General features: G+C 46.8%; 1 protein-coding gene across 3 annotated transcripts; it reads left to right on the plus strand.

The window, feature by feature from the left end:
- The first annotated feature begins 26 nt into the window (after window positions 1–26).
- ARMC12 (armadillo repeat containing 12) lies at window positions 27–25,100 on the plus strand. 3 transcript variants are annotated; one of them, XM_074332849.1, is made up of 7 exons: window positions 4,253–4,553; window positions 6,107–6,252; window positions 6,478–6,612; window positions 16,140–16,313; window positions 16,454–16,525; window positions 18,725–18,784; window positions 23,270–25,100. In XM_074332849.1, the coding sequence occupies exons 1-7, from the start codon at window positions 4,487–4,489 to the stop codon at window positions 23,339–23,341; spliced, it is 726 nt and encodes a 241-aa protein (XP_074188950.1). In that variant the 5' UTR covers window positions 4,253–4,486; the 3' UTR covers window positions 23,342–25,100. The 3 variants fall into 3 exon arrangements, with proteins under 3 accessions (XP_074188949.1, XP_074188950.1, XP_074188948.1); XM_074332848.1 differs by lacking the exons at window positions 4,253–4,553; window positions 23,270–25,100 and adding an exon at window positions 27–1,524 and having other exon boundaries at window positions 18,725–23,262; XM_074332847.1 differs by lacking the exon at window positions 23,270–25,100 and having other exon boundaries at window positions 18,725–23,262.
- The last annotated feature ends 1,208 nt before the right edge of the window (window positions 25,101–26,308 follow it).

Below are 26,308 nucleotides of genomic sequence, written 5' to 3' on the forward strand. Positions count from 1 at the left end.
ATTAGTTATTACCTGTAGTATTTTCAACCCCATAGATTGTAAGCTCCTTCAGAGACAGTGTCTTTTATTTGTTTGTTTACTTATTTAATATATTTATTTTGAGAAGGAAGCAGAGATAGGGTGCTCTGACTTTGAAGGCCTCGTAGACCTGGGTCTGGATCCTGGTTCCAACACTTACCTGTTTGGCCCTGGGCAAGTCTCTTACCCTCTCTGAGCCAGTTCCATCATCTGTGATACTTACCTTGTAGAATGAGGGGCAAAAATGACAGAGAATAGTGTCAAGAAAGTGCCTGTTGCATAGTGAGCAGACAACAGCTTGTCTTCCTTTGGTGCACAGTTGAAGCCTTCCCTGAATTGAGGGACAGGGTTCCCTAACTACCCACCCATACTGAGACACTTAAGTGTGAAAAGGAACATTACTAATAATTACACCGGTTCTACAGCAGTAACTCCTGGACGTATGGCCACCCTACCTTAACGATAACCGGTGAGGGCAGGGTTCGGGTAGAGCGTCGTCAGGGTCACCCCATGCCTAATAATTCAAGCTCAATGGATATTTGTTGAATGAAACAGCGAACAGAACCTATTCTTCCCTCAGTTTCTTGCGGCACCAGCGAGTGAAGGAGATTGAAAAGCCCGCTCCCCCCAACTCCCCGCCCCCTCCTCTCCCTGCCAGCTCCCCACCCCCACCCGGGTCCCAAAGCCTCGGGCAGCCTTCTTTCTCTAAGGTCTCGCAGTCCCCAGCCCGCTTCCGCCGCCCCCGGTTGGCTTGGCAACAGTGACGTGCAGTGAGGGGCGTCAACTCTCTCCATCCTCAGCCTGAGCAGGGGGCCCCTTCTTATCCCAAGCAGGGAGAGGATGACGTTAGTGTCCTCTACCTTCCCGCCCCATCGCGGGGCCTGGAGCAAACAGCGCCCACCTGACCGCCCCACTCGGGCGCGTGCGGGTGCCCACCACTAACCTCCTCCGAAGCCCGGACTTGACAGGGGCTGGGAGGATGCCGGCTTCAGGCCGGGGAAACCCTCTTCACCCCTTCACCCCCAACGAGCCAGTGGGTCCCACGAACCCGGGCCCAGCGCTCAGCCCTGGCCCGCCCCTACCCGGGCAACTCTCGGGCTCCTGGGGGGTGGGCGGGAAGGGTAGGAGCTCAGAGGGCGGCCGGGCGCCGCGGAGCGCGGGAGACAAGGAGTTAAACAAGGTGCCGGCGCCGGGCGCGACGGGGCTGGGGGAGGGGAGCGAAGGGAAAGTGAGAGCGGGGGCGCGGGGGGGTTGGGGAACGGGAGCGAAAGAACATCCTGTGCCCGCCGCCGGATGCGCGCGGGGGGAGGTAGACCGGGGAGGGAGGGCAAGATGGGGGAGGCCGGGGGCGGGGAAAGGCGCGGCCCCCACCCCCACCCACTCCTCCTCCTCTGGGGGCTCCGCCCCCTCCGATCCCAGGGCCTTCGCCGCGTTTCTTCGGGTCCCCACGCCTTCGTCTGAGTAACGAGCCAGCGAGAGGCCCGCGAATCTGGTTCCTGGGCCCGGGTAAGCGCTGGCTGGGGAGGAGACGGTCTCGGCGAGTGTGGGATCCGCGGCAGGGCACTGGCGCCCCCCCAAGCCTTTCAGCTCTCAGCTTCTGGCTTTACGCGAGGGAAACTCGCACGTGTTGACCGTCTTCTGTGCACCGAGAGTCATAACACACATTCTCTCATTCCTGACAACAGCATTTCCCGGTAGTAGGTAGATATTAATAGACCCGTGTTCCGGAGGAGGAAATTGAGACTCAGATTATGGAATTTGCCCAAACCCAAGCTGGTCGGACTCCAAGGAGCTTTTCGTTATGAAGTATGCTAATTTTCTCTTAGCTTCTCCTGTGCATACAACAAGCACTGGGCCCCGCCAGAGTCACCCTCCTTAATGGCCTACCACTCTGTCCGCACAGTAGGCATCCCGCAGTATAATCAGTTTCTCTAATTTCTCTAACCCGAAATTATTCAAGGCAGTTAAACGGGTTACAGGAATTGAGAATGATTAGCCTGACGACCAGGGAGTGGAAGGGGCTGAATGATGTACCCTACACGTCTCACTGAAGCCCACCGTCTGTGCTCATTGCCTTACCACATTCAACGTTTTTTTCCCAGGTGAAACCTCTTATAATAGTTATTAGCACAGTCAACGTTTGGTGAGCTCTGTGTGCTGGGCCCTGTTCCAAGTTCTTAATCCCCACAAATAACCCCACGAGGGTTGTTTCCCATTTTATTCCCATTTTACAGGTGGGGAAGATGAGGCACAAAGAAATCACAAAGCTGAGTCAGTGACTGAACTGGTTTTGAACCTGGCAATCTGGCTAGAGCCCACACTCTCACCAAACTAAACTGCACCTAACAGGATGGGAACATCAGCCTTGAAGATAGAAAGCGGGAGTAGATGGCAGAGAGGGGTGTGATAGGACACCCCATGTCCTTTTGCCTTGGTGAGGATGAGTAAGAAACTCTGGGCTGGCAGTGAATATATGGAGTCTCAGACTTTAGCCAGTGGTTCCAGATTTCTGGATTTGACAGGAAAACCAAAACAAGAAAACAAACAAAAGCCAAGTTCCCTCAAAGAGTTGCAGCTTTAATTTATGCTTCTTTAAGAACATTCAAAACATAACTACCATCCATTGTCACCATCATTCCATAAGAGCAAGTATATTTTAATTCTCTAAGAAAGACATCTGAATCAAAAGCTGTCATTCCCAAGAAAGAACAGTCATTGACTTTATATCAACAAATATACATTCCTCTGTCTTTTTCAGTTTTTATTTATTTATTTACTTATTTAATTGGGGGAATATTGGGGAACAGTGTGTTTTTCCAGGGCCCATCAGCTCCAAGTGATCGTCCTTCAATCTCGTTGTGGAGGGCGCAACTCAGCTCCAAATCCGGTTACCCGTTTTCAATCTTTTTTTTCCCCCCTTCTTCCACGCCCCCCTCCCCACTCCGGTTCAAGCCTCTGTTTCTCAGGCTATTTGTGTAGGACACAGCTCCCTGGTCCATGCTGGTGTTATGAGCCTGCGCTCCACCCCCTCCCCAGGTAGTTGGTTGCAGGTCGTGGGTCTGTTCACAGCAGTTACAGCAGCTCTTGCCTGCTGCCAGCCACTCATGATGGCTGCCAGCCACTCACACTGGCCACAGGCTCACACCAACCTCCAGCTGCTCACGGCAGCCCAGCCCCAGGGAGAGCAGTTGTTCACAATCTTAGCTTAGAGGATACAGCTCACTGACCCACGTAGGAGTTGAACCTGCGAACTTGGCGTTGGGAGCCCCAGCACTCCAACCACCTGAGCCACCAGGCTGGCCCACCGGTTTCAATCTTTAATCTTTAGTTGCAGGGGGCACAGCTCACCATCCCATGCGGGAATTGAACCAGCAACCTTGTTGAGAGCTCACGCTCTAACCAACTGAGCCATCCGGCCGCCCCTGTCTTTTTCAGTTTTGCTGTGGACTAGTTAAAATGCCCTACTGGGGATGGCTCTGCCTCTAATCCCTTTGAATCACTTGAAGGCAGAACCAGAAGAAATGGGCTTTAGGTACAGCAGGAAGGAGGTTAAAGTCAAGAAAGAGTTCTCCTCTTTTGGAGGTCTTTTAAAGAACATGTGAGCACTGTGTTTGCTTAAGATAGGAGGGTTGCAGAATCAACTCCATGGACCGGGGAGACCAGTAGCTCTGGGTCACACCCCAGAGAAGGGCAGGGACCTTGTTCTGAAGAATCTATCCTCAGATCCACTAGGGTAGCCTTGGAACCTAAAATAGTCCTCATAAGGCAACCATTTCCTTCTTGGAGGTCATGGGTGGAGACTGGTGGTCCCATGGCAGTGAGGAGGCCTCTACTCTCTCCTTCCATGGAGTCCATATGGTCACCCACCTTGGGGCTCCTAGAGTGCTAGGAATGACCCTTGAGGAGGGCTGAAGGAAAGGAAGAGAATGGCCACGAAGCAGCGTTGTCTGCAGCCCGGGTGTGATGGGTGAAGGTTCTGGATGGACAGGCCTGGCTGGTTGCAGCGTCCTTGGGGCCACTGGGGGTGGGGGAGGAGGGGAAGAAGAAGGGAAGGGGTCTGGTCTCACCTGCTCCATCCTAGCAGTGGTGAAGACTAAGGCCTCCAAACTTGGGCTCTCATCCTCCAGGGTTGTAGCATCCTTTGACACCAGAGGAGGCCTCAAGCCCCATGCTGCCCTGTGTGTGTTGTGGTGGGGGTGGGGGTGGGGGAGGACTGGGGCATGGTTCTCATAGATTTAGGACCCCATTATTTAAAGGCACAGACCTGCCCAAATTTTAATCTTGGAGTTTTAGAATGGTAAATCTGGATCTCCTCAGGTTACAAATGCAGAAACAGGCCCAGGCCAGGGCAGTCCCTCCTCTAGGGTCACACTGGTTAAATGGGCCTGGAACCCCTGTAAACAGATTCCCTGTCACTGTTCTGCCCTCAAGTCCTCGAAGAATGTCAGAAGTCATGACTTGAGCACCTATGAAATGTAGGACTGCTGAATGTTGGAGATGCAGACAACTGCTCTCAAGAGCTTTGGGTCACACAGGTAAATATGTGACAGGAGAACGTGTAAATGCTGGAAGATGATGGATTTTCCTCAAAACTCTGCAAAACTTTATAAGGTGCTCCCCTCCCTTGAGGGAGGCCTTGCCTGAGGCCCAGAACTAGATGTATGGTGACGAGATCAAAAATGGGGAGGCCAGGGAAGTGAGGGGGGAACAGGGCTGCTTGTGGGCACACCCCAAACACCCCTCCCAGAAACTTCCAAAGGCCAGAAATTGGGTCTCTGCTGCCCTCTAATGGAGTAAAGGCAGCCCCTGGAACCGCCTGCTGGGGCCCCACTAACCTAGCTCCCCTAAAGAAAAGGCGACATGAAGGACCTTTCTGCCCCAGGCTTTTTATTTCCATGGAGTCCTGAGATTTAGTTCCTACAGCCTCCAAGCTAAACTTTCTCTCCTTCCAAGCACCCCTGGGTGCCCAGTTTCCTTTGTTGCCCAGGTTCCAATTCTGATACCCTGGGTTCTTGGCCCTGCCAGAGTTCTGGTTCCGGAAGGCCCTTGCCAGGTGCCTTAGGACTAGCTCCCACCTGGGCGCAAGGTGGCACTGAAGACATGGGCAAGTCTGTCCCCCAACGCCTGGGGCCATTGGACATCCGCAAAAGTGTGGTGGGCCTGGCCACGGGTGCTGGGGCCATCTACCTGCTCTACAAGGCCATCAGGGCAGGCATAAAATGCCAACCGCCGCTCAGCACTACCTCGCCCATCTGCATTGCTCGTGAGTGTCAGGGCCCAGGGGAGAGAGCTCTGCCCTAGGAGGTACCTGCTCCCGAGGCCTCCCGTTTGGGAGGGCCCATTGGTGACTCCTCCAAATTCCTCTTTCCTTCCTAGTTCTCGGCTGCATCTTCCTCAAACTTACTCTAGAGATGCTAGCTCAGGGTTCCTGGGTAGTGGATGGCATTCAAGGGGGAATCCTCAGGACTCATGTGGCAGGTCTTTGAATTCTGCATTCGCTCTAGCTTCCAGGATGCTGCTGCATGGAAATTTGGCATCAGCAATTCTCCCTAAAGGGACACTGGGGCACCTGCATACCCAGAGCCTCTACTAGTTCGTATGACAACTTTGTACAAATGCCAGGAAATAGTTACAGTAAACATTACAAACTCTGATGTTTCTGATATGAATAATGGGGAGACCAGTAGTTCTGGGTCACACCCCAGGGAAGGGCAGGGACCTTGTTCTAAAGGATCTATCCGCAGATCCACCAGGGTAGCCTTGGAACCTAAAATAGTCCTCACCAGGCAAACATTTCCTTCCTGGAGGTTATGAGTGGTGACTGGTGGTCCCATGGCAGTGAGGAGGCTTCTGGGGGCCTCTACACTCTACTCCTCCTTGCAAGGAGTCCATGTAGTCACCACCTTGATATGGTGCCCTTGTGCAGTACACACCCTGTTCTACTGTACGCGGTGGTCGTGCGTATAGCAAGAAAGCTTCAGAAAAGACGAGGCAGTTTTGTCCCCAGGTCCCTCTCCCCAACTTCCCAACCCCATTCTTTCATCACTTCTGAGCCCACAGCCTGACCTGGGCTCGGGTGGTTGTCTAGGCCTGGCCATCGAGCGAGAGCGGCATGGGCGGGACTCAGGTGAGCTACGGAGGCTTCTCAACTCTTTGGAGAGCAAACAGGATGAGTACGCCAGGAGCATGATCCTGCACAGCATCACTCGCTGCGTGTATTTGCTGGAGGCCGAGGTGAGGGCAGGGAAGCAGGAGGCCGGCCCTGGAGGCTACAGGGGATCCTTGGCCCCTTGACTGGCCAGACTGTGTCCTGGGGCCTGTCTCTCTGGCTGATGGTGGGAGGGAGGGGTTGTGCTGAGGGGTCGTGGTGATGGGGGTGAAGCTGGGGGGTAGACGGGGCACAGTGGACCCAGGACTCCTGCTTCCCCTGCCTCTTCTGTCTCTCTTGGCACACTCTAGGCCTCTGCTTGTACTGCCGATGACATTGTGTTGGTGGCTTCCATGCTGGATGACAAGGAGAACAGTGTCAAAATTCAAGCTCTGAACACACTTAAAGCTTTCTCTGGCATCAGAAAATTCAGGCTCCAAATCCAGGTGAGCCCAGGGGCAAGTGGTGGGCTAGAGCACACAGGATGGCCATAGTCCCTGGGTTCTTTAACAGGCATAGGATAAATGGTCACGTTCCAGAAGTTGGTTTGGTGCTGAGTTTGTAACCCAGAAACAATATTTTTCCTTGGAAATCAGTGGGAAAATGGTGGTCGGATTCCCAGCAAGTTCATTAAAAGCCTTTGATCTCAGGATGACGCTGAACTAGGGCACTGGGAATATCTCTGAACCCCAAACAGCCCCCTGAGGTTCTTTCTGACTCCAACTAACTCATTGACACTAACTGGGTGTCTTGAAATTCAATTCAATTCTGACACACTACCTGGAGTTAGCACAGACTCCATAGGTTAAGGGCTCAGTCCCACAAGACTGCCCTCCACCTTCCCCACCAATTTCAAAAGCTAGTTACAAGTCTTAGTACTTCTGACTGACTGCGCTATAAATTTGGAGGTTCCCACGACCCCCTTTTCAGGGTTGATAATTCACTAGAATGGCTCATGTCGACGAAAAAACATCCAGCCTAAGAGAAAGCTTATTAAGAGTTTATTTGAGCCAAACTGATAACAATTGCTGGAAAGAAAAATCTCCATGGATTGAGAAAATGCTCCAGAAAATGGCGGTTTTGCAACTGATTTTATATGTTAGAATCAAAGGAGAAAGGTTACTTGAAATCCATTGCGGGTAGATTAGGGAGGTTGGAGAAAGCAAAGCGGGGAAATCTCTGGGATTGGATAAAAAATAAATTGGAGAGACAGATACTTCTTTTACATAGGTGGGTACAGGATAGTTAATAGCATTTTACAGCACACAGGTCGTAATCGGGACAACAACGAGGGATTCTGTAGCTTCTGGCTCTGGTGTGGCGGGCTGTGCCCTGAGAGGTCTGGAAAAAGGGATTACTCTGACATTCCAAGGGTATGTTATCTTAGATGCAAAAAGACAATCAACAGGCTCACTTGAGGTAAAGATTGACCTTTGTCAAGGAAGCTACCGGCCAAGGATGTGACTACCGGCCACGACTGCGTTTAGTTAGGAATTTTTATGTTCGGACTGTCCTGTGTGGTTAATTTCAGTCTCTGAGTTTGTAGGGACTACAATGCAGGCGTCCTCTGAGTTTGTCAGGTTTAGTGTGTGGCCTCTTTTTCATCCACACTCACAACTCAGGAAAATGCTTTACTTATGTTTACTGGTTTATTGTAAAAGATAAAACTGAGGAGCAGCCAAATGGAAGAGATACATAGGAATGGCAGAGTATGAGGAAAGGGGTGGCAGAGCTTCCATGCCTTCTCTTGGCATGCCACCCTCCTAGTACCTGGACGTATTCACCAACTTGGAAGTTCTCTGAACCTTGTCATTTGAGGGTATTTATGGAGGTTTCACTATGTTGGCGTGATTGATTAATTGGCCATTGGTGAATCTCTATCCCCTCTTTTCTCCCCAGAGGCCAGGGATGGGGCTAAAAATCTCAGCTGTCTAATCATGGCTTGGTCTTTCTGGTCACCAGCCCCCATCCAGAAGCTATCTAGGAGTAAGCCAAGAGTCACCTCATCAACATAAACCCAGGGATGATAGAAAGGGGCTCATTATGAATAACAAAAGACCCTCCAGTCAGGAAATTGCAAGGATTTTAGGAGATCTGTGCCTGGAACCAGGGACAAAGACCAGTTACATTATCATACCACCCGTGCTGTGCGGGTCAGAGGCTGGTGACTTCACTGCCACCATATAGAGAAAATATAATCCACCAAATGTCAGTTCCCCCAGTTTCCTGCCATCAGCCTTACCTGTTTCCATATCCATCCTTTTCCTGCTTTCCTGCTGATACCATGTGTTGTTAAAAAACATCCAGCCTAAGAGAAAGCTTATGAGAGTTTATTTGAGCCAAACTGATGACAATTGCCAGGAAGCAAAATCTCAATGGATTGAGAAAATGCTCCATGAAATGGCGGTTTGCAGCTTATTTTATACATAGAATCAAAGGAGTAGGGTTATGTGAAATCTATTGGTGGTAAATGAAGAGGGTGGGAGAAAGCAAAGTGGGGAAATCTCTGGAGTTGGATACAAGTAAATTGGAGAGACAGGTACTTCTTTTACATAGGTGGGTACAGAATAGTTAATGGTTCACACAGAGATGTTAATCATGGGACAAGAATAATAATGAAGGTTTTGTAGTTTCCTGCTCTGGTAGTGGTGGTGGGGGTGGGGAAGAGATTATTGACATTCCAAGAATATCATCTTAGATGCAAAAAGACAATAGACAGGCTCACTTAAGGTGAAGATTGACTTTATAAAGGAAGCTTCAGGCTAAAGATGTGACTTCCCGCAATGGCCCACCTTAGTTATGATTTTTTTTAAAAATGTTTTGTACACTTTTTTTAAAAAAAATTTTATTAGGGAGTATTGGGAAGCTGTGTGTTTGCCAGGGCCCATCAGCTCCAAGTCAAGTCGTCCTTCAATCTTGTTGTGGAGGGCACAGCTCAGCTCCAAGTCCAGTTGCCATTTTCAATCTTAGTTGCAGGGGGCACAGCCCACCATCCCGGGTATTGAACCGGCAAACTTGTTGTTGAGAGCTCGTGCTCTAACCAACTGAGCCATCCATCCGGCCGCCCCACTGGTAGCTCAGCAGCAGGTTGTTGTCTTCAATCTAGTTGTGGAGGGTGCAGCTCACTGGCCCATGTGGGAATCGAACCAGCAACTCTGTTGTTAAGAGCTCGCAATCTAATCAACTGAGCCATCCAGCCACCCCTGAATTTTTTATGTTCATTCCATCTTATATGGTTATTTTCAGTCTCCTGACCTTGTCAGGTTTAACCTGTGGCCCCTTTTCCATCCTCACATGAAAAAAGCTTTCTTCTTGTCTGTGGTCAATATTTGTTAGTCTCTGTCTGGGGTCCTATCCCATTCCTTGAGGGACTCTCTCCTGGTTAGCCTCTCTGATGTGGCCTTTCCTGCTCTTTTCCATTCATATTCAGCATGCTCTAATCCTTCCCATCTTAAAAAGCAAAACAAAAAAAAAACACACAGAAAAAAAAGTCTCTTCCTTGACCTCCAAACTTCTCTCTAGAAACAGTCTATCTCCCAAATTAAAAATAAGTAAAATATGGGTGGGGGGTGGGAGACGAGGGTAAAGGGGATCAAATATATGGTGATGGAAGGAGAACTGACTCTGGGTGGTGAACACACAATGGGATTTATAAATGATGTAATACAGAATTGTACACCTGAAATCTATGTAATCTTACTAACAATTGCCACCCCAATAAATTTAAAAAATAAATTAAAAAAAATAAGTAAAATATTTAAAACTTACATTTTTTATGTGTATAGTACAAAGAATAACAATAAAACAAAACACACATAACCAGAACCTGGGCTCAGAGACAAAACAGGACCAGTAGGTTTGATGCCTCTTCCGTCACCAGAGGCAATCACGTCCCTGAATTTTGTTCATCGATTCCTTGATTTTCTTTGTAGTTTTTGTTGTGGCTGGAGGGTTGTGAAAGCATTCACCAGGTAGGTAGAAATACAGAGGGAAGATTTATTAAAGCAAGAGGAGGGTAAGCCAGGCAGAGTCTGCTGGAAACTACTGCCCTGAGTCTTTGTTTCATCTGAAGTTTTTCATTTTCTAACCAGGATGTAAACTGCTTTGGCCTGCAATGGAATCTTCTATTATGTTCGGCTTTATCTGTTGGGGTGGGGGAAGATGTGGTTAAACTGGTTATTGCAACCTTTGCATATGTTATGTAGATTTAAGTTGGAGCCAGGAGTGGATCCCATACAGGTATAAAAACCTCACCCAAGTCACCTGCTGAAGTAAATAGAAACATTGAAACTGGTATGCATAGTAAATGTATAGTACACAGAGCCATTGAGTTTTGTCAGAAAGAAAAGAGCTTTCAAAAAGTCCCAAGCTAAATTACACTTGTTAAATCGAATTATACCAGAAGTCCAAATCTCAAAGTAGAAGATATAGTGCCACCATTACAATCTGCCCTGTCTTATCAGTTTTACCATGTGTGCATGCATTATCTTATATTGCAGCAGGGCATGGCAGACAATAAATGAATAGGTAAAACGTAGTTTGTGTGGATGGAAAAGGGGTCACATGTTAAACCTGACAAGCTCAGGAGACTGAAAATAACCACATAGGATGGTGTGAACATAAAAATTCCAACTAAGGTGGGCCATGGTGGGAAGTCACATCCTTGGCCTGTAGCTCCCTTGACAAGGGTCAATCTTCACCTTAAGTGAGTCTGTCCGTTGTCTTTTTGCATCTAAAATAATGTACCCTTGGAATGTCAGAGTAATCCCTTTCCAGACCCCCCCATGGGGCACAACCCACCACACTAGAGCAGGAAACTAAAAATCCCTCATTGTTATCTTGTTGCCCAAATACCATCTCTCTGTGCAGTAAAATGCTATTAACTATCCTGTACCCACCAATGTAAAACAAGTGTGTGTCTCTCCATTTTGCTTTTTGTCAGAGATTTCCCTGCTTTGCTTTCTCCCACCCCCTTAATCTACCACCCATGGATTTCATGTAACCTTCCTCCTTTGACTCTAATGTATAAAATAAGTTGCAAAACCGCCATTTTCTGGAGCATTTTCTCAATCCGTTGAGATTTTGCTTCCTGGCAATTGTCGTCAGTTTGGCTCAAATAAACTCTTATAAGCTTCCTCTTAGGCTGAATGTTTTTTCGTCGACATTATTTGGCAGAGTGGGCAGGATTCCAAAGAAGCCCACCCAGGACCACCCTGCGGCCCCTGATTCTGTGCTAGGTACCAGCAGGGGCCCTTTGTGCCCCACCGGCTCCCCACTTTGCAGCAGGTGAACTTGGGTGAGTTTTTCTTGGAATTCCGGACCTCCCAGTTTTAAGGAAGAAGGCCCTGACCTTTATTTTAGCTGTTTTTTTTTTTATTGTTGTTTTTTTAAATCCTCGAGATGGCATTAAAAGGTTAAGGGTTGAGATAACCCAGGTTAAGGACAAGAGTTAAGATAACTCTGGGACAGGAGAAAAAAAAATGGGTGGGTGGTTTTCATTTCGGCTTTTCAATTGAAATTGCTTACTGCGAGTCTGAACAAAACCTTTGACTGGATAAATGAGAGTCTGAACTTGTTCAGCTCGGAAGATAAGGAGCATTTTCTCAATCCGTCCCAGCGATTGTCGTCAGTTTGGCTCACGTAAACCCTTACAAGCTTTCTCTCAGGCTGGATGTGTTTTCGTTGACATTTGGAAAGCTTTTAAGCTTCATGTATCTGGAAGTATGCAGTTTGTATTCTGTGATTTGCCTTTCCCCCTCCACATTGGAAGATGCATCCTTACTGATGTGGATAGCTTTGTTTCCTTCTCTCCTACTGCTTATGGTATTCTCCTTTGTGAGTACCCTGCCATTTTATTTATCCATGTACCTGCCCATGGCTGAGCATTGGAGTTGTTTGTACGTTGTTCCTGTGGACATTCTTGTACACATCTCCCTCGCAGAAGTGGGAGATATTCTCCAGGGTATGTTTGCAGCAGTGGAATGGCTGGAATGGGTGCAAGGGTATGCCCAACTTTCCAAGAAAGGTTGTATCAGTTTACGCCTCCACCAGCCTGTACAAGTGTCCCTGTGGTGTCATTTCTTCCCCAGCACTTCGTATTTGCACACTTTAAATTTTTTGCATCAAACTTTTTTTGGGGAAAACAATAAGTCTCTCGGTCTTCACTTTTCTTGCTGCCTCTGCTTCATCCCTTGGTCCTCTCAGTATCCCTGAAAGCTGTGCTTCTCAAGCAAATCAGAATTGCCTGGAGAGCTCGTTGAAAACAAAGATTTAGAGCCCCACACCCAAAGGGACCCAGGAGATTCTCACACAGGTGGCCCAGGCACCACTGATTCTTTCCCCCAGGGTCTGTATCCTGAGGACTCGAGTCCTATTCTGCTCTCTGGGTGAAAGCAGCCACTCCCTGGCCTCAGTTTCCATCTAGAGGTGCTCTCCTGCATCTCTGTCCTCAGCCTGGGGGCTCCCCTGACCTCCAGACTCATGTCCAGAAGCTCCATTTAGATAGCGTAGTACGCTGTTTCCCCAAAAATAAGACCTAGCAGGACTATTAGCTCTAATGTGTCTTTTGGAACAAAAATTAATATAAGACCCAGTCTTATTTTAATAAAAAACCCAGTATAATATAATATAATATAATATAATATAATATAATATAATATAATATAATATAATATAATATAATAACGGGTCTTACATTAATTTTTGCTCCAAAAGACGCATGAGAGCTGATGGTCCTGCTAGGTCTTATTTTCGGGGAAACACGGTAGCCTGCTAACCCAGCACATCCCAAATGGAGCTCGCCTTTACTCCCTGAGTTAGACCACCCTCTGCTCAGGGATCTGATCTCATCAGCCCTTTGCTTGGTCTTCCTCAAGGCTCTTAGCGTCACGTACAGTATCAGCTCCACCTCCTTGCTCCAACCCCAGCCATTTACACTGTGTTTCGTACTCTCCCACTCCCTGGCCTTTACATCTGCTGTTCTCTCTGCCTGAAACCCCATCCTAGACATGCTAGCTCCTATCTGTCCTTCAGGTCTCAGCAGACAGTGAGGGGTGGGGGCAGAGAGGAGCAGGGTTCTATGGGAATGCTGTGACGCTCACTCCAGGGTTCTTCCCTCCCTCTTACATGGCTCACAGGGGTATAGCTTGTGAGATTACCTGTCTTTGATGATACCTCTTGGTCCAAGCACCTTGCATCTCAGAAGGCAAGATCCCTTTATTCATTGAACAAATCTATACTGAGCACTGACTAGGCACCAAAGCACGCTGCTGGGCACTGGAGATATAGCAGTGACCAGAGCAGGAAAGATCCCTGTCCCAACAGGACTTCTGTGCTAGCAGGGCAAGGCAGGCAATGCACAAATAAACTATGTAGTGTGTTTCATGTGACAAGTGCTATGGAGAAAAATACAAATTTGGTGAGGAAGGTTCGTATGGAAGTAGTGTTGCAGTGTTTTGTGTTTTTTTTTCTGATTAGTTCATTCATTTATTCTTTTCTTTAGATTCCACATATAAGTGAGATCATATAGTACTTGTCTTTCTCTGACTTATTTCACTTAACATAATGTTCTCTAGTTCCATCCATGTTTTTGCAAATGGTAAGATTTCTTTCTTCTTTATGGCTGCAGTTTTAAAGGAGAAAATCTTTGGGACCTAGGGCTTGATGAAGAGTATGTAGAAATAACACCAAAAGCATGATCTATGAAAGAAAAAATGGACGGATTGGGCTTCATCAAAATTAAAAACATTTGCTTTATGAAATATTTTCTCCCATTAAGAGGAAGAAAAGACAAGCTGTAGACTGGGAGAAAACATCTGCAAACCACATATCTGACGCCTCATATCTAAATTATATAAAGAGCTTTCAAAGCTCAATATTAAAACTTAATCCAATTAGAAAATGGGCAAAGACATGGATATATTTCACTCAAGAAGATATATGCATTGCAAATAAGCACATGAAAAGATGTTTAACATCAGTAGCCATTAGGGTAATGAAAATTAAGACAACAAATTAAGATATCTAAATTAGATACACCTATCTAAATTCAAAACCAGTGACTATACTAAATGCTGTTGAAGATGCAGAGAAACTAGGTCTCTCATACATTGCTGATGGAAATATAAAATGGTGTCACAGCCACTCTGGAAAATAGTTTGGCAGGTTTTTTTTTTGCTTTTTTTTTTTACTATACGTTTACCATACAAACCAGTAGTTGCAATCCCAGGCATTTATCCTAGATAAATGAAAACTTCATTTGCACAAAAACCTGTACATGGCTGTTCATAGAAGCTTCATTTGTGATAGTAAAAAACAAAAAGAAAGATAAATGGTTATACAAACTGGCAATCCATACCATTGAACATTACTCAGTAATAAAAGGGAATGAACTATTGATACATACAACACATTGGATGGATTTCAAGGGCATTATACTGAGGGAGAACACAAAACAAAACCTCAGACTGTCACAAAGTGTAATGCCATTTATATAACATTCTCCAAATGATAAAATTATATGTAAGAGATGAAAAGCAGATTAGTGGTTGCCAGTGGTTAGGGTTGGTTTTGGTGGGGAGGGATAAGTGTGACTATCGGCAGTCTCCCAGGGAAGATCTTTGTGGTGATGGGACAATTCTGATGGAATAATCTGTTGATTGCAGGGGTGGTTACATGAGTCTACATGTGATAAAATGACCTAGACCCACACACACACATTGTACTAATACTAATTTCCTAGTTTCAATATTGTTATGTATGATGTAACCATCGAGGGAAACTGGGTGAAAAGCACGCAGGACTGTTCTGTACTATTTTTGTAACTTCCTGTGAATTTGTAATTACTGGAAACTGAAATGTTGAAAAGTAAAAAGTGTGTTACATGTGACAGTGCTATAGAGGAAAATAAAATAAAGATGGGGGATACGGAAGGCTAGGATGGGAGTGGAGTTGCAGTTTCAAAGGAGGTAGTCAAGGAAGACCTCAGTGAGGTGACACTCTTACCTCTGGAAGGAGGTGAGAGTGAGCTATGCATGTCTGGAGGGAGAGCATTCTAGGTAGAGGGAACAGCTTATGCAAATATCCTAAAATAGGTGTGTACCTGGGTGTTACCTTAGCTATTCAAGGAACAGCTAAGCGGCCATTGCGATGGGAACCATGCAAGCAAAGGGGAGAATAGGAGATGAGGTCTAAGAAATAATGGGGGGAGGGGCAGATCATACTGGACCCCGTAAGCCACTGTAGGGACTTCAGCTTTTACCCTCAGTGAGCTAGGGACTCTGGAGCAGAGGAATGGCATCTCCAACATGTCTGCTGTTCTGAAATAGACTTGGGCGTGGGGGGGGTGTGGGGGGAGCAGGGAGACAGGAGCCTATTGCAGAAATCAGACGAGAGATAATGGCTTGGAACAGGGTAGTAGAAGGGGGACGGTGAGACGTGGCTTGGTTGTTGATAGTTTTGAAGGTAGAGACAATAGAATTTCCTGAAGGATCGGAAAAAGGGGTGTGAGAGAAAGAACACAGTCAAGGAGGACCGCAGAATTTTGGCTGGAGTAACTGGAAGGAAGATGTAATCAACAGCTGACACAGGAAAGGTGGTGGAAGGAGCAGGTTTGGGAGCTGGAGTGTGTTAACTCTCAGGCGTCTATTAAACAATTCTGGAAAAGAAGTGGAATTGGCACCTGAATATATGACTCTGGAGTTTAGGAAGATGTGCAAGGTGGAGACAAATTTGAGGAGGTTGGTCAGAAGAACGAGAAAAGAAGTCTGTGAAAAAGAAGCCAAGCGAAGAAAAAATGTCAAGGATGTGGGAGTGTCAATTAGGTCAAATAGTGTTGCGAGTTTAAGTTAGAGGGAATTGTGTATTGGGTTTGGCGCAGGCATCGTGGGTGGGGGCAGCAAAGAGTGAAAGCAGAGGCTGGGACGGTGTTGAGATCTTCATAAAAGCAAACCCGTCTCTCTCCCCTCCTCGCCAGGAACACTCCATCAAGGTGCTGGAACTGATATCCACCATCTGGGACTCAGAGCTGCACATTGCAAGCCTCCGACTCCTCAACAACCTTCCACTGCCTGACTTTGCACATCCACAGCTGCGACGGGTGATGCCTGCCTTGATGGAGATTCTTCAGTCAGACTATATCCTGGCACAGGTGCCTCAACACCATGGCCCACGCTCTGTCTGCCTGACAGCCCTGGATCAGCATCTAGAGGGAGGAGAAAAGATTTGTGTCTTCTCTGCTCAGGCTCACACTCACCTGCCTTCTCATGCTTTACTATTTCCTTTATTCAGGTGCAAGTCATTCGATTGCTGAGCTCCCTGGCGCAGAAGAATGACCTTCTCTATGATATTCTCAACTGCCAGGTGAGAAAGGAACTGAAGAGGGGCTGATGGGTTCCAACTCAGATATTGGGGAAGGACGAATCATGGATTCTCCAGGCAGACTTAGCCCTAACAAGACTGTCTTATTCCTCTTTCTGCCTCTGCACTAGATACATTGAAAACCATTCCCTCTCCTGTTATCCCAGTAGAATCAGAATCTATTTTGTTGAGAGAGGGGAATCGCCTTTGAGGAGTTTTCTAAACTCTGAGAATCAGGAACACAGGTGACAAAAAAAAGTTAATGTAGGTATTTTAATATTAGGTAAAAATTACTTACAACAGAAACCATTATTAGGAAGAGACAGTCACTACATAATGATTAATGGTTTGTAAGGATAAAGCAGCTCTGAACTTATATGAACCTAATAACATACTCTCAAAATTGGAAGAATTACAAGGTAAAACTGGTCAGATACAAGGAAAAAATTTTTTCTCTGGTTTTCAGTTTCATTGAGGTGTAATTGACAGAAAATTGTAAGATGTTTAGAGTGTACATTGTGGAGATTTGATGTATGTATACATTGTGATATACTCCTGCCATCGAGTTAGTTAAAATATCCATCATCTCACATCTTTTTGGGGGACAGGAGTACGAGGGGGAGTGAGAACATTTAAGTTCTAATCACTTAGCAACTTTCAATTATATGATACAGTGTTATCAACAATAGTCACCATGTTTATAGTAGAGCCTCAGACCTTATTCATCTTACAGCTGAAAGTTTGTACCCTTTTACCAACTTCTCTTTATTTGCCCCTTCCTCCAGCTCCTGGCAACCAATTTTCTGTTTCTGAGTTTGACGTTTCTTCTCTCTTTTTTTTTTTTTTAGGTTCCACCTAAAAACAAAAGTGATACCATGTAGTATTTGTCTTTCTCTGTCTGGCTTATCTCACTTAGTATAATGTCCTCAAGGTTCATCCATGCTGTCACAAATGGCAAAGTTTCCTCCTTTCTCACACCTGAATAATTATAAAGAAAAATTGACACATCTACCACCACAGTGGAAGAGTTTAACTACTTTTTCAGCAATTAATAGATAACAACCTAAAACTAGTAAGGATGAACGTACTGTGAGTAACAAATAAGCTTGAGCCATTAGACATACCCAGACACATTCCTCTCAAGCAGACAAAATATTTGTAAAAATTAACCACACATTAAACTTTAAGTGTGTCACCCCAGTCAGAATGGCTATCATCAACAAGACAAATAGTAACAAGTGTTGGAGAGGCTATGGAGAAAAAGGAACCCTCATACACTGTTGGTGGGAATGCAGACTGGTGCAGCCGTTATGGAAGGCAGTGTGGAGGTTCCTCAAAAAATTACTAATAGAATTACCATATGACCCAGCAATTCCTCTCCTGGGTATCTACCCCAAAAATCTGAAAACATTTATCCATAAAGACAAGTGTGCTCCAATGTTCATTGCAGTTTTATTTATGGTGGCTAAGACATGGAAACAACAAAATGTCCTTCGATAGATGATTAGATAAAGAAGTTGTGGTATATATACACAATGGAATACTATTCAGCGGTAAGAAAAGATGAAATAGGACCATTTGTGACAACATGGATGGTTTTTAAGGTTATAATGCTAAGTGAAATAAGTCAGACAGAAAAAGCAGAGAACCATATGATTTCACTGATATGTGGTATATAAACCAAAAACAACAAAAGAACAAGACAAACAAATGAGAAACAAAAACTCATAGACACAGACAATAGTTTAGTGGTTACCAAAGGGTAAGGGGGGTGGGGGGTGGGGGGTGGGAGATGAGGGTAACGGGGATCAAATATATGGTGATGGAAGGAGAACTGACTCTGGGTGGTGAACACACAATGTGAGATATGGATAATGTATTACAGAATTGTACACCTGAAATCTATGTAACGTTACTAACAATCATCGCCCCAATGAACTTTAATTTAAAGGAAAAAACCCAAAAAACTTTAAGTGTGTCATAACATATTTGCCAGAACCAGTATTATTACCATATCACTCATTTTATGACCACAATGTAATTATGTTAGAGAGTGATAATGAAAGGAAAACTGAAAAAAAATCCTATACAGTTGAATCTGAAACTTAGGTATACTGGGGAGTTGAGGCAATACAAAGGTGGAGGAAGGACTTTAGAACTTGCCTTGGATTTCATTCCCGTCCTCTCTCCATCCCATCACAGGTGCACTCCAACTTCCTGAACCTGTTCCAGGCCACACAACCGGGGAGCCTGCTGTTTGAGGTACTGGTGTTTGCCGAGCGGCTGAGTGAGGGCCGGAATACACCGCACTACCGCGCCGTGAAATGGCATTACAACGAGCAGTCTCTGCACGAAGCCCTCTTTGGGGATGAGTCACGCCTGGCAGACCGGCTGCTGGCCCTGGTCATCCACCCTGAGGAGGAGGTTCAGATCCAGGCCTGCAAGGTCATAGTCAGCCTGCAGTGCCCCAAGGACGTGGGACTGCGGCCCTCCCTCTGCCACGCCAGTCGTTCCTACTTTAATAACGGGGAATAAAATTAAGGAGAGCCAATAAATGAGTATGGGAGAGAAGCTAGAAGGCCAGTGTCTGTCCAAGGCCTTCAGGGCTGGAGAGAGCTTTCATCCAGCATAATGCCTGCCCTAGATATGGCAAAGCAGGGGCCCATCTCCCAAAACACACCCCCACTTCCCTGTTTAGTCCCCTTCTCTTGCTGCTTTTCAAATTGGAATGTGGAGCCAGTGCTTCCAGGGAGCTGCAGGGAGAGGGCAGGTTTGGAAACTGAGGCCAGTAGAGCGTTGGATTAGTCAGGAGGGGCTAGGCGAAGCCACAGGAACAAACAACCTCCAAACCTTCGCAGCTTAAAAATGATAACGGTTTTTTCTTATTCACACTGCATGCCCATCGGGTGGGGATGGTGGTGAAAGGGCAGGTGTCCGTTCCACATCATCTTCTCTCAGGAACCCAGAGGCTGAGGGTGGCTCTTCATTGGGTTTCTACAATTCCTCGAGAAGGAAAAGGAACCATGGCAGTGATCTTACCTCTTAAAAGTTCCACCAGAAATGATGCTCACCATTTCTGCTCATATTTCACTGGCCTCAGGGGGTAGGGGAGATCAGTCTTACCATGTGTCTAAGGGAGAACTGAAAATATTTGGTGACAGCACTAATGACAGAACTGCAGGCATATTGGGGAAGAGTGAGAGCTTTGGAATCACATTCTCAGGTTCAAATCCCAGCTCTGTCACTAGCTGTGTGACCTTGGGCAAGTCATTTTACCCTACTGGAGCCTCAGTCCCCTCATCTATAAAAATGAATATAATAACAATACTTACCTCATGAGGCTGTTGGGAGGATTTTATGGGACTTATTTGAATTAATGAATCTGAGGCAGCATGTTCTGCCTGAAGAGGGTATTCATCAAAGATTGACTCTGAGGAGCTAGGAAATCATCATTGTGAAAATGAAAGATTAGCACTGAGAAGATCCTTGGAGATCACTGAGTCTGATGTTTCTCCAGCCTCTTTGGGTTACAGGCACTAGGGAGTCCCAGGGCCCTCTATGAAGCACCCTGAAATGTCACTGGAACTTAGCTTTAGAAACCAGAGTACTTGTGGGATAGAAACCAGAGTGATTGTGTAATACAAAACCACATCCACGAAGTCTCCAGAAACAAGCAGACCGTCAATCCAAATATGGTCACCCATTCTCAGATTTTTCCCATTCACTGCATTTCCCACTTTTTCATTCATTGTGCTGTCTGTGATCCTTTGCTTGCAAACAAAGAGTACTGATTGCCGATGTTTTAAGGAAACATTATGGGAGAAAACTAAAATTGGAGCTATTCACAGTCTGTTACTACTTGGTTTAGGAGGCAGAACATGTTGATCCAGCCTTGGAACCCCGGTGTTCTTCAGAGGCAGGATTTGAAAACCAGAATCTAGTCCAAGGCCAAGCCTGGCATTTTGCTGAAGGGAAAACAAACCCAAAGAAGGAAAGTGACTTGCTCAAGGTCACATGACTGGTCTGGGACAGAAATAGAATGAGAACTTCCTAGTCTTGGGCGTTTTGCTTTTATAGTCCTGGCCTGAGCCCATGAGAGTGGACCTTGGATTCTAAGCCAGAATGTGTGGCAGGTGAGAAATACCTCAACGCTTCTGGCTTTTAGGGGCCAGCTTAGGACTGAACTACTTGAGGAAATCTGTCCCTCACCCAGGATCTCGTCTCGTGGGTGGGCTCGGTGGAGGGTTACTGAGGATGGGCTGATCAGAGACAGCCAGTTCCTGCCAAGGGACCATCCTCATCACTATCTCCCAATATTTGACTTGTCACCTCTGAATCACATCAGAGTTGCATCATCAGCCCTCATCTCTCTGTCGAGTTCAGACCTGAAGGCTGCTCCTTCCTGCTACTTGGATACACTGCAGTCACCCCAATGGAACTTATCAAAAGCCAACATCACCCTGCCCACCCCTCAACCCGCTCCCATGTCACCAGTTGGGCAACACCTTCAACTTCTCCACCCCACTACATCCAACCAGACATTCTGAAGATCTCATCAACCCAGTTCTCCAGTTTCCACTGCTGCCACCCTATCCCCTACATCAGGACTTTTGGGTGGTCACTTTCCTACTTCTGGCCTCCATCTTCTCTAGCCCTACACACTTCAGGATAATCTTAGGACCCCACATTGTATCATCCTCGAAAACATTCAGCGGTTCCTCGCTGTCATAGTGAACCTTTTCCCAGCCCCAAAGCTAAGTCACATGATCTGACAAGTATAAATATACTCACAGCAAAAGCAGGTTGAGTTTAGTTCTGGAAGATATGGTCACTGGACTCCTTCGTTCATGATAACACCAAATGAATTAGCTGCCTTCAAGGCCTTTCCCAATCTGGCCATCTGGCCTGCCACCAGCCTGCCACGTCAAATCTCATCTCTAGCCGAACTGGATGCACTAGTCTTGAGCTTTTGGTACAAACTTTTCCCTGCCTGCAATGCCCTTCTCTCTCCTTTGTACTGGGTGGGCTGTGTTCTATAGTGTCATCTGCAGCCTAGAACTTTCTTCCGCTGTGCCAACCTTTACTGCTTCCTGTGGCACTCCTCACTGGAACCTCTCCTTTGGCATTTGGCAAATTAAAGCTTGGATCTTATAAACTCTGCTCTTCTTCTTGCAGTGTGTCATATCTAACTGCTTAAAAGCCTTGAAGGAAGAGCCTGCTCTGGGTAGGCATGTGATAACAATTGGCTGATGGTAATAAAAGAAGAGTTGGCAGTGGGCAATGAGATGGGGAAGGGTGTATTGATTATTTGTTGCTGCGTAAGAGATTATGACAAAACTTAGTATATCCATCAGTGTCTAATCAAGAGAGAGAAACCACACTGTAATTTGAACAGGGACATTTTACAACGGGATTGGAGTAACAAAGAATTGGTGAGGAAGAGTAAAGAGAACTCTAAAGAATACATGAATAGCAGACATGGGAGTAGCCCCTAGATACCTCACCCCACAAGGCTGAAATCCGGATCTTGTTGAGGAGAACACAGGCTGTGGCTCACAAGAGGACAGAAAAGTCACTGTGGTGTCATGCCAGTGGAACTTGCTGGAAGTATGCCCTCTAGGATGCCAAGGAAAGCTCTTTGTGGTGAGGCCACATAACAAAGGCACTCTACAGCAAAACTGCCTGAGCGGGGTGTAGGGTTCGGGGCAGTGGCCACTCGCTGGAAGCTGCTGGCCTCCAGGGACTGCAGGAGCCTGGTGCTCAGATATCTGTGTGTGCTGCTGGCGTCTCATGCTGGAGAAGCCACGTGTACAGCAGGTACTGGGAGCTGGAGAAGCTGCAAAAGCTGCAGGAGGTAGAGGCACTTGGCTTACACAACTGCCCAAGAGGGACAGTGTCAGAAGCGGCTAGCCACTGGGAGCTGCTGGCCACTCCTGGAACTGGGCACCGGCGAAGCTGTTTGCACTGCCGGAGCCTGCCAATCAAGTGCACTAGAACCAGGAAGCAAAACCCTCTTCCTCTCGCAGTGTCCCTCCGGCTTCCTCCCTCTTAGCAATTTAAAACATCAAGAAGCATTTGTTATCTCTCATAAGAATTCAGGATCCTTTGGGCTGGGTGGTTCTGATTCAGTCAAACTCTGGCTGCCGTCAAGCTTTTGGCCGGGGCTGCAGTCATCTGAAGGTCCGACTGCGGCTGGAGGATCCACTTCCAAGATGGCTCACTTACGTGGCCGGCAAGTTGGTGATGGCTGCTGGCATTTTCTCTACAGGTGGGCATCTCCACAGGGATGCTTGAGAGTCCTCATGACTTAGCAGCTGGCTTCCCCTAGAGTGAATCATCCAAGGGAGAGCAGGGCAAAAGCTGCAATGGCTTTTCTGACCAAACTTCATAAATCATACGTTGTCACTCCACCACATTTTATGCATTAGAAGTGATTCTTCACTTAGGAGAGGAGAGAGAGGGAAAAGCTTTTGAGGATGGGAAACCACTTGAACTTTACCAAAAGGGAAACTCCGATGGGATTATGGTAGGGATGGGGTGCTGGTAGATGGTATTTGGTCATCCAGGCTGCCAATTATTCCTGTAACTGATTTCCTGAAGAAGATGGGTGAGAGAAAGCGACTCCAAGCACCACTAGACTTCTAGCAGGACCCCAACACACACACACACACACACACACACACACACACACACACACACGGCATAGACTGCTAGACTGCCCATGCCTGATTTTTTTTTTTTTTTAAGGAGGAAACAGCTCACAGTGGCCCATGTGGGGATCGAACCGGCAATCTTGGTGTTATCAGCACCACACTCTAACTAAGTGAGCTAACCGGCCACCCGCCCATGCCTGATTTTTGTCTGGACACATGACTGCCTAGAATAGACACGACATTTCCCAGCGTTTGCAGCTGCTAGGTATGGCCATGTGACTATGGCTGGCCGATGGAATAGAAGAGTTCTTGAAGGGAGGAGTCAGGCCCTTCCTTCCCTCATCCTCCATTCCACTGCCTGAAATGTGAACGGGTTGGTAAACAATCTTGGACCATGCTAATGAAGACAACGCCTGTAGATGCCAGAGCAACAAAATTAAAGCAGCCTGGACTGCTGAGGCCGTGGAGCTGCCGTATCAGTCCTGGACTCTGTATGCATGGAATGCTATTTGAAAAAGAAACTATCTTATATTAAAACATTTGTTCTGTGGTTTCTTTTACTGCAGCCAAATCTACTTGTATATCCTACAGCCCTGTCTTGGTAAATTAGTGACTCATTTGTTTTGTAATTGATTTATTGGGCAAATATTTATTGAGCGTTGAATGCTCTTGTTGTAGCCTCTAAAACAGGAGCTGGCAGGTAAGCACAGAGAGGGGTACCAGGCTAGGGAGCGAGTTTGGTCTGTCAAAGGACTCAGAAAGGGGAGGTGAGTTTATCTGTCTGCGGGTCCTTCCCAGGACCATCTCTTGCCTTGCTTCCCATAAATGGCATTTATCATCTGTCTGTGAAGCAACCATTTTTAAGGAGGGAGACTATGATTACCATGGAAGCCTAGAAGGGGATGAGCTAGTTCAAGTTGCCAGTGACTGAAAGAGGACAGAGCTCTGTATCAGCACTTCCTGGTCCCTGGGCATTCGTTCAGCAAAAGTTGACAGTGGCGTGGGCCAGAGGGCGCATTCTCTCCTGGTTGTTGCTAGAAGAAAGTGACAAAGGAGTAGGTGAGTGGCAGCTCGTGTTCCAGGGAGTGGGCCAGGGCAGGTATGTAACCCCAGTGCAGTCGGTAAGGGGGAAGGCTGGGGGCATGGGCCTTCCCCATCAAATTCCCACGGGGGTGGAAACCCTGACCATTGGAAATGTGATAGGAAAAACCCAACATGTTAAATATACATGAAAAAGAAGCATAGAAATAAGAAGTACAGGTTGGCATTTAAAATGTTCTGCAGCTGTAAAAATTGAAAGGTTTTCAGACAGGAGGTAGAAACCTCCATCCCGGTAATCCATGCCACAGCCAGACATTGTGTTCCCGTAGTGGCTACTGTAGCTGGCTTGTTCAGTTTTGTTCCGTCTCCTCCCGGTGTGCCTTCCTGTACATCAGGGTGGGAAAGCTGAACACTAGACTGTAGCACCAAGGGTTCCAGACGTGGCTTAGGTATTTGTGGTCATGTGTGCGGCCTAAGACCTAACCTGAATAGAGTTAAGGGGGGCAGAGGCATTTGTGTGGGAGGCATTCTTTTTTCTTTTTATAGCGAGGGCAGATATAATAGACACAGGCAATAATTTTTGCTGGCAGCTTCGTGATCTTGAGGTCACCGCTAAGGTGGGTCCTGGAGCCAACAGTTGCTGTGATGGCCTCCTGACTCCCACCTTCCTGATGGTGGCAGAGGTAGTAGGTTCCTCGGCAACTCAGTTCTGCAGTGGTTTTTGGATTTCATTCCTGGAAACTCAGTCTGATTTCCACCCCTCCGGACCTTTTAATGACTTTGTGAGTCCCCGGTCATCTGGATTTCATCCCTTTCTGCTTAAAATACATACAGGGGTGTCTGTTATCTGCACTGAACCCTGATAATAAAGTGCCTGATATAGAGTATGTGTCACTAAATGTTTCTGGGATGGATGGATGGATGGGTAAATGCAGTCTGCCAAGATGTCTACAGTGAGTTGGGCAGTCAAACCAGTTGGACTCAGTACAGTGGTAGAGCAATTGACAGACCATCAGTGGGCAGTGAAATCAATTTGGTGGATTCTAACCAACATTTTAAAAAGATGAAATAGAATAGAATAGAAAATGTCAGAGCAGATCACATATATTAATAGCAATGTAAGTATTTTTTTGTTACTTTAGTTACACAGTGGTGATTTTCTAAATATTCAACAACAAGCACGACATAGATAAAAACCGATTGAGAGGGATGCCAACAATATCTACTGGTTGTCCGAATACCAGTATAAAATGTATCTTTTGTAGTAAAAAAAAAAAGTGATTGAAGGCCACTGGTCTATGGAATATGGAACATAGCTTTAAGGCTTTTGGGGGATGGGAGGCAGCGAAAGGAACATATCTGTAATTCATTCCTGCCCCTGGGGGAGCCCTTCACGAATCCAGAGCAATCCCCAATGTGTGGCAACTTGGGATATTCCGGACACCCGTGTTTCTGCCTGCTGGCATCTCCCGAGGACCCGGCGACCCCTCAGCTACCCTGCCTTTGGGAACCTGCTCTGCCCGGGCTCCATGAGGCTCTGCTGATACCAACCAGTCCCTGCACTCCCGGCCGCAGTGATTGGCCCAATTTGGACCAATCAAAGTTTTCCAGGGTTTTCTATATGGGTGCTGAGTGGAGGTGCTGGGGGCTATATAGAGCTTTGCCCTCCCCCTCCCACTCTCCGCAGAGAGGCAGTCTTCCTCTTGGAGAGAAAGAGAATGGGGCCTGTGCAAAGGTTGGAAACAAGAAGAAAGACATCTGATGTCAGCATGCGTATCTCTGGAACCTGGAAGCCAGCCTCACACAGCTACTGCCCTAGTACTGTTCTTTTTGGTTTTTATTTTTAAAATAAGTTAGTTTGTTTTGGGTTTCTTTCACTTGCCGATGAAGGAGTCGTGATTACCTCATGGCTCCTGGAGGTGGACAAGGGGCCCTCATTGCCAAAGAGACTGAGTACTAATGTGGCTCAGAAACTCACTGAGTGGGAGCAGGACGAGATGCTGATGATCTAGTGCCAGCGAGGCTGTACATGCACCCGACACTTAGGCCGCGTGTCCAGGGCGCCAGGGTGGGCCATCCCTCTGTGACGCTC

The sequence above is a fragment of the Rhinolophus sinicus genome, linkage group LG05 (genome assembly GCF_036562045.2).
Source record: "Rhinolophus sinicus isolate RSC01 linkage group LG05, ASM3656204v1, whole genome shotgun sequence".
In the NCBI taxonomy this organism is placed as follows: Eukaryota; Metazoa; Chordata; class Mammalia; order Chiroptera; family Rhinolophidae; genus Rhinolophus; species Rhinolophus sinicus.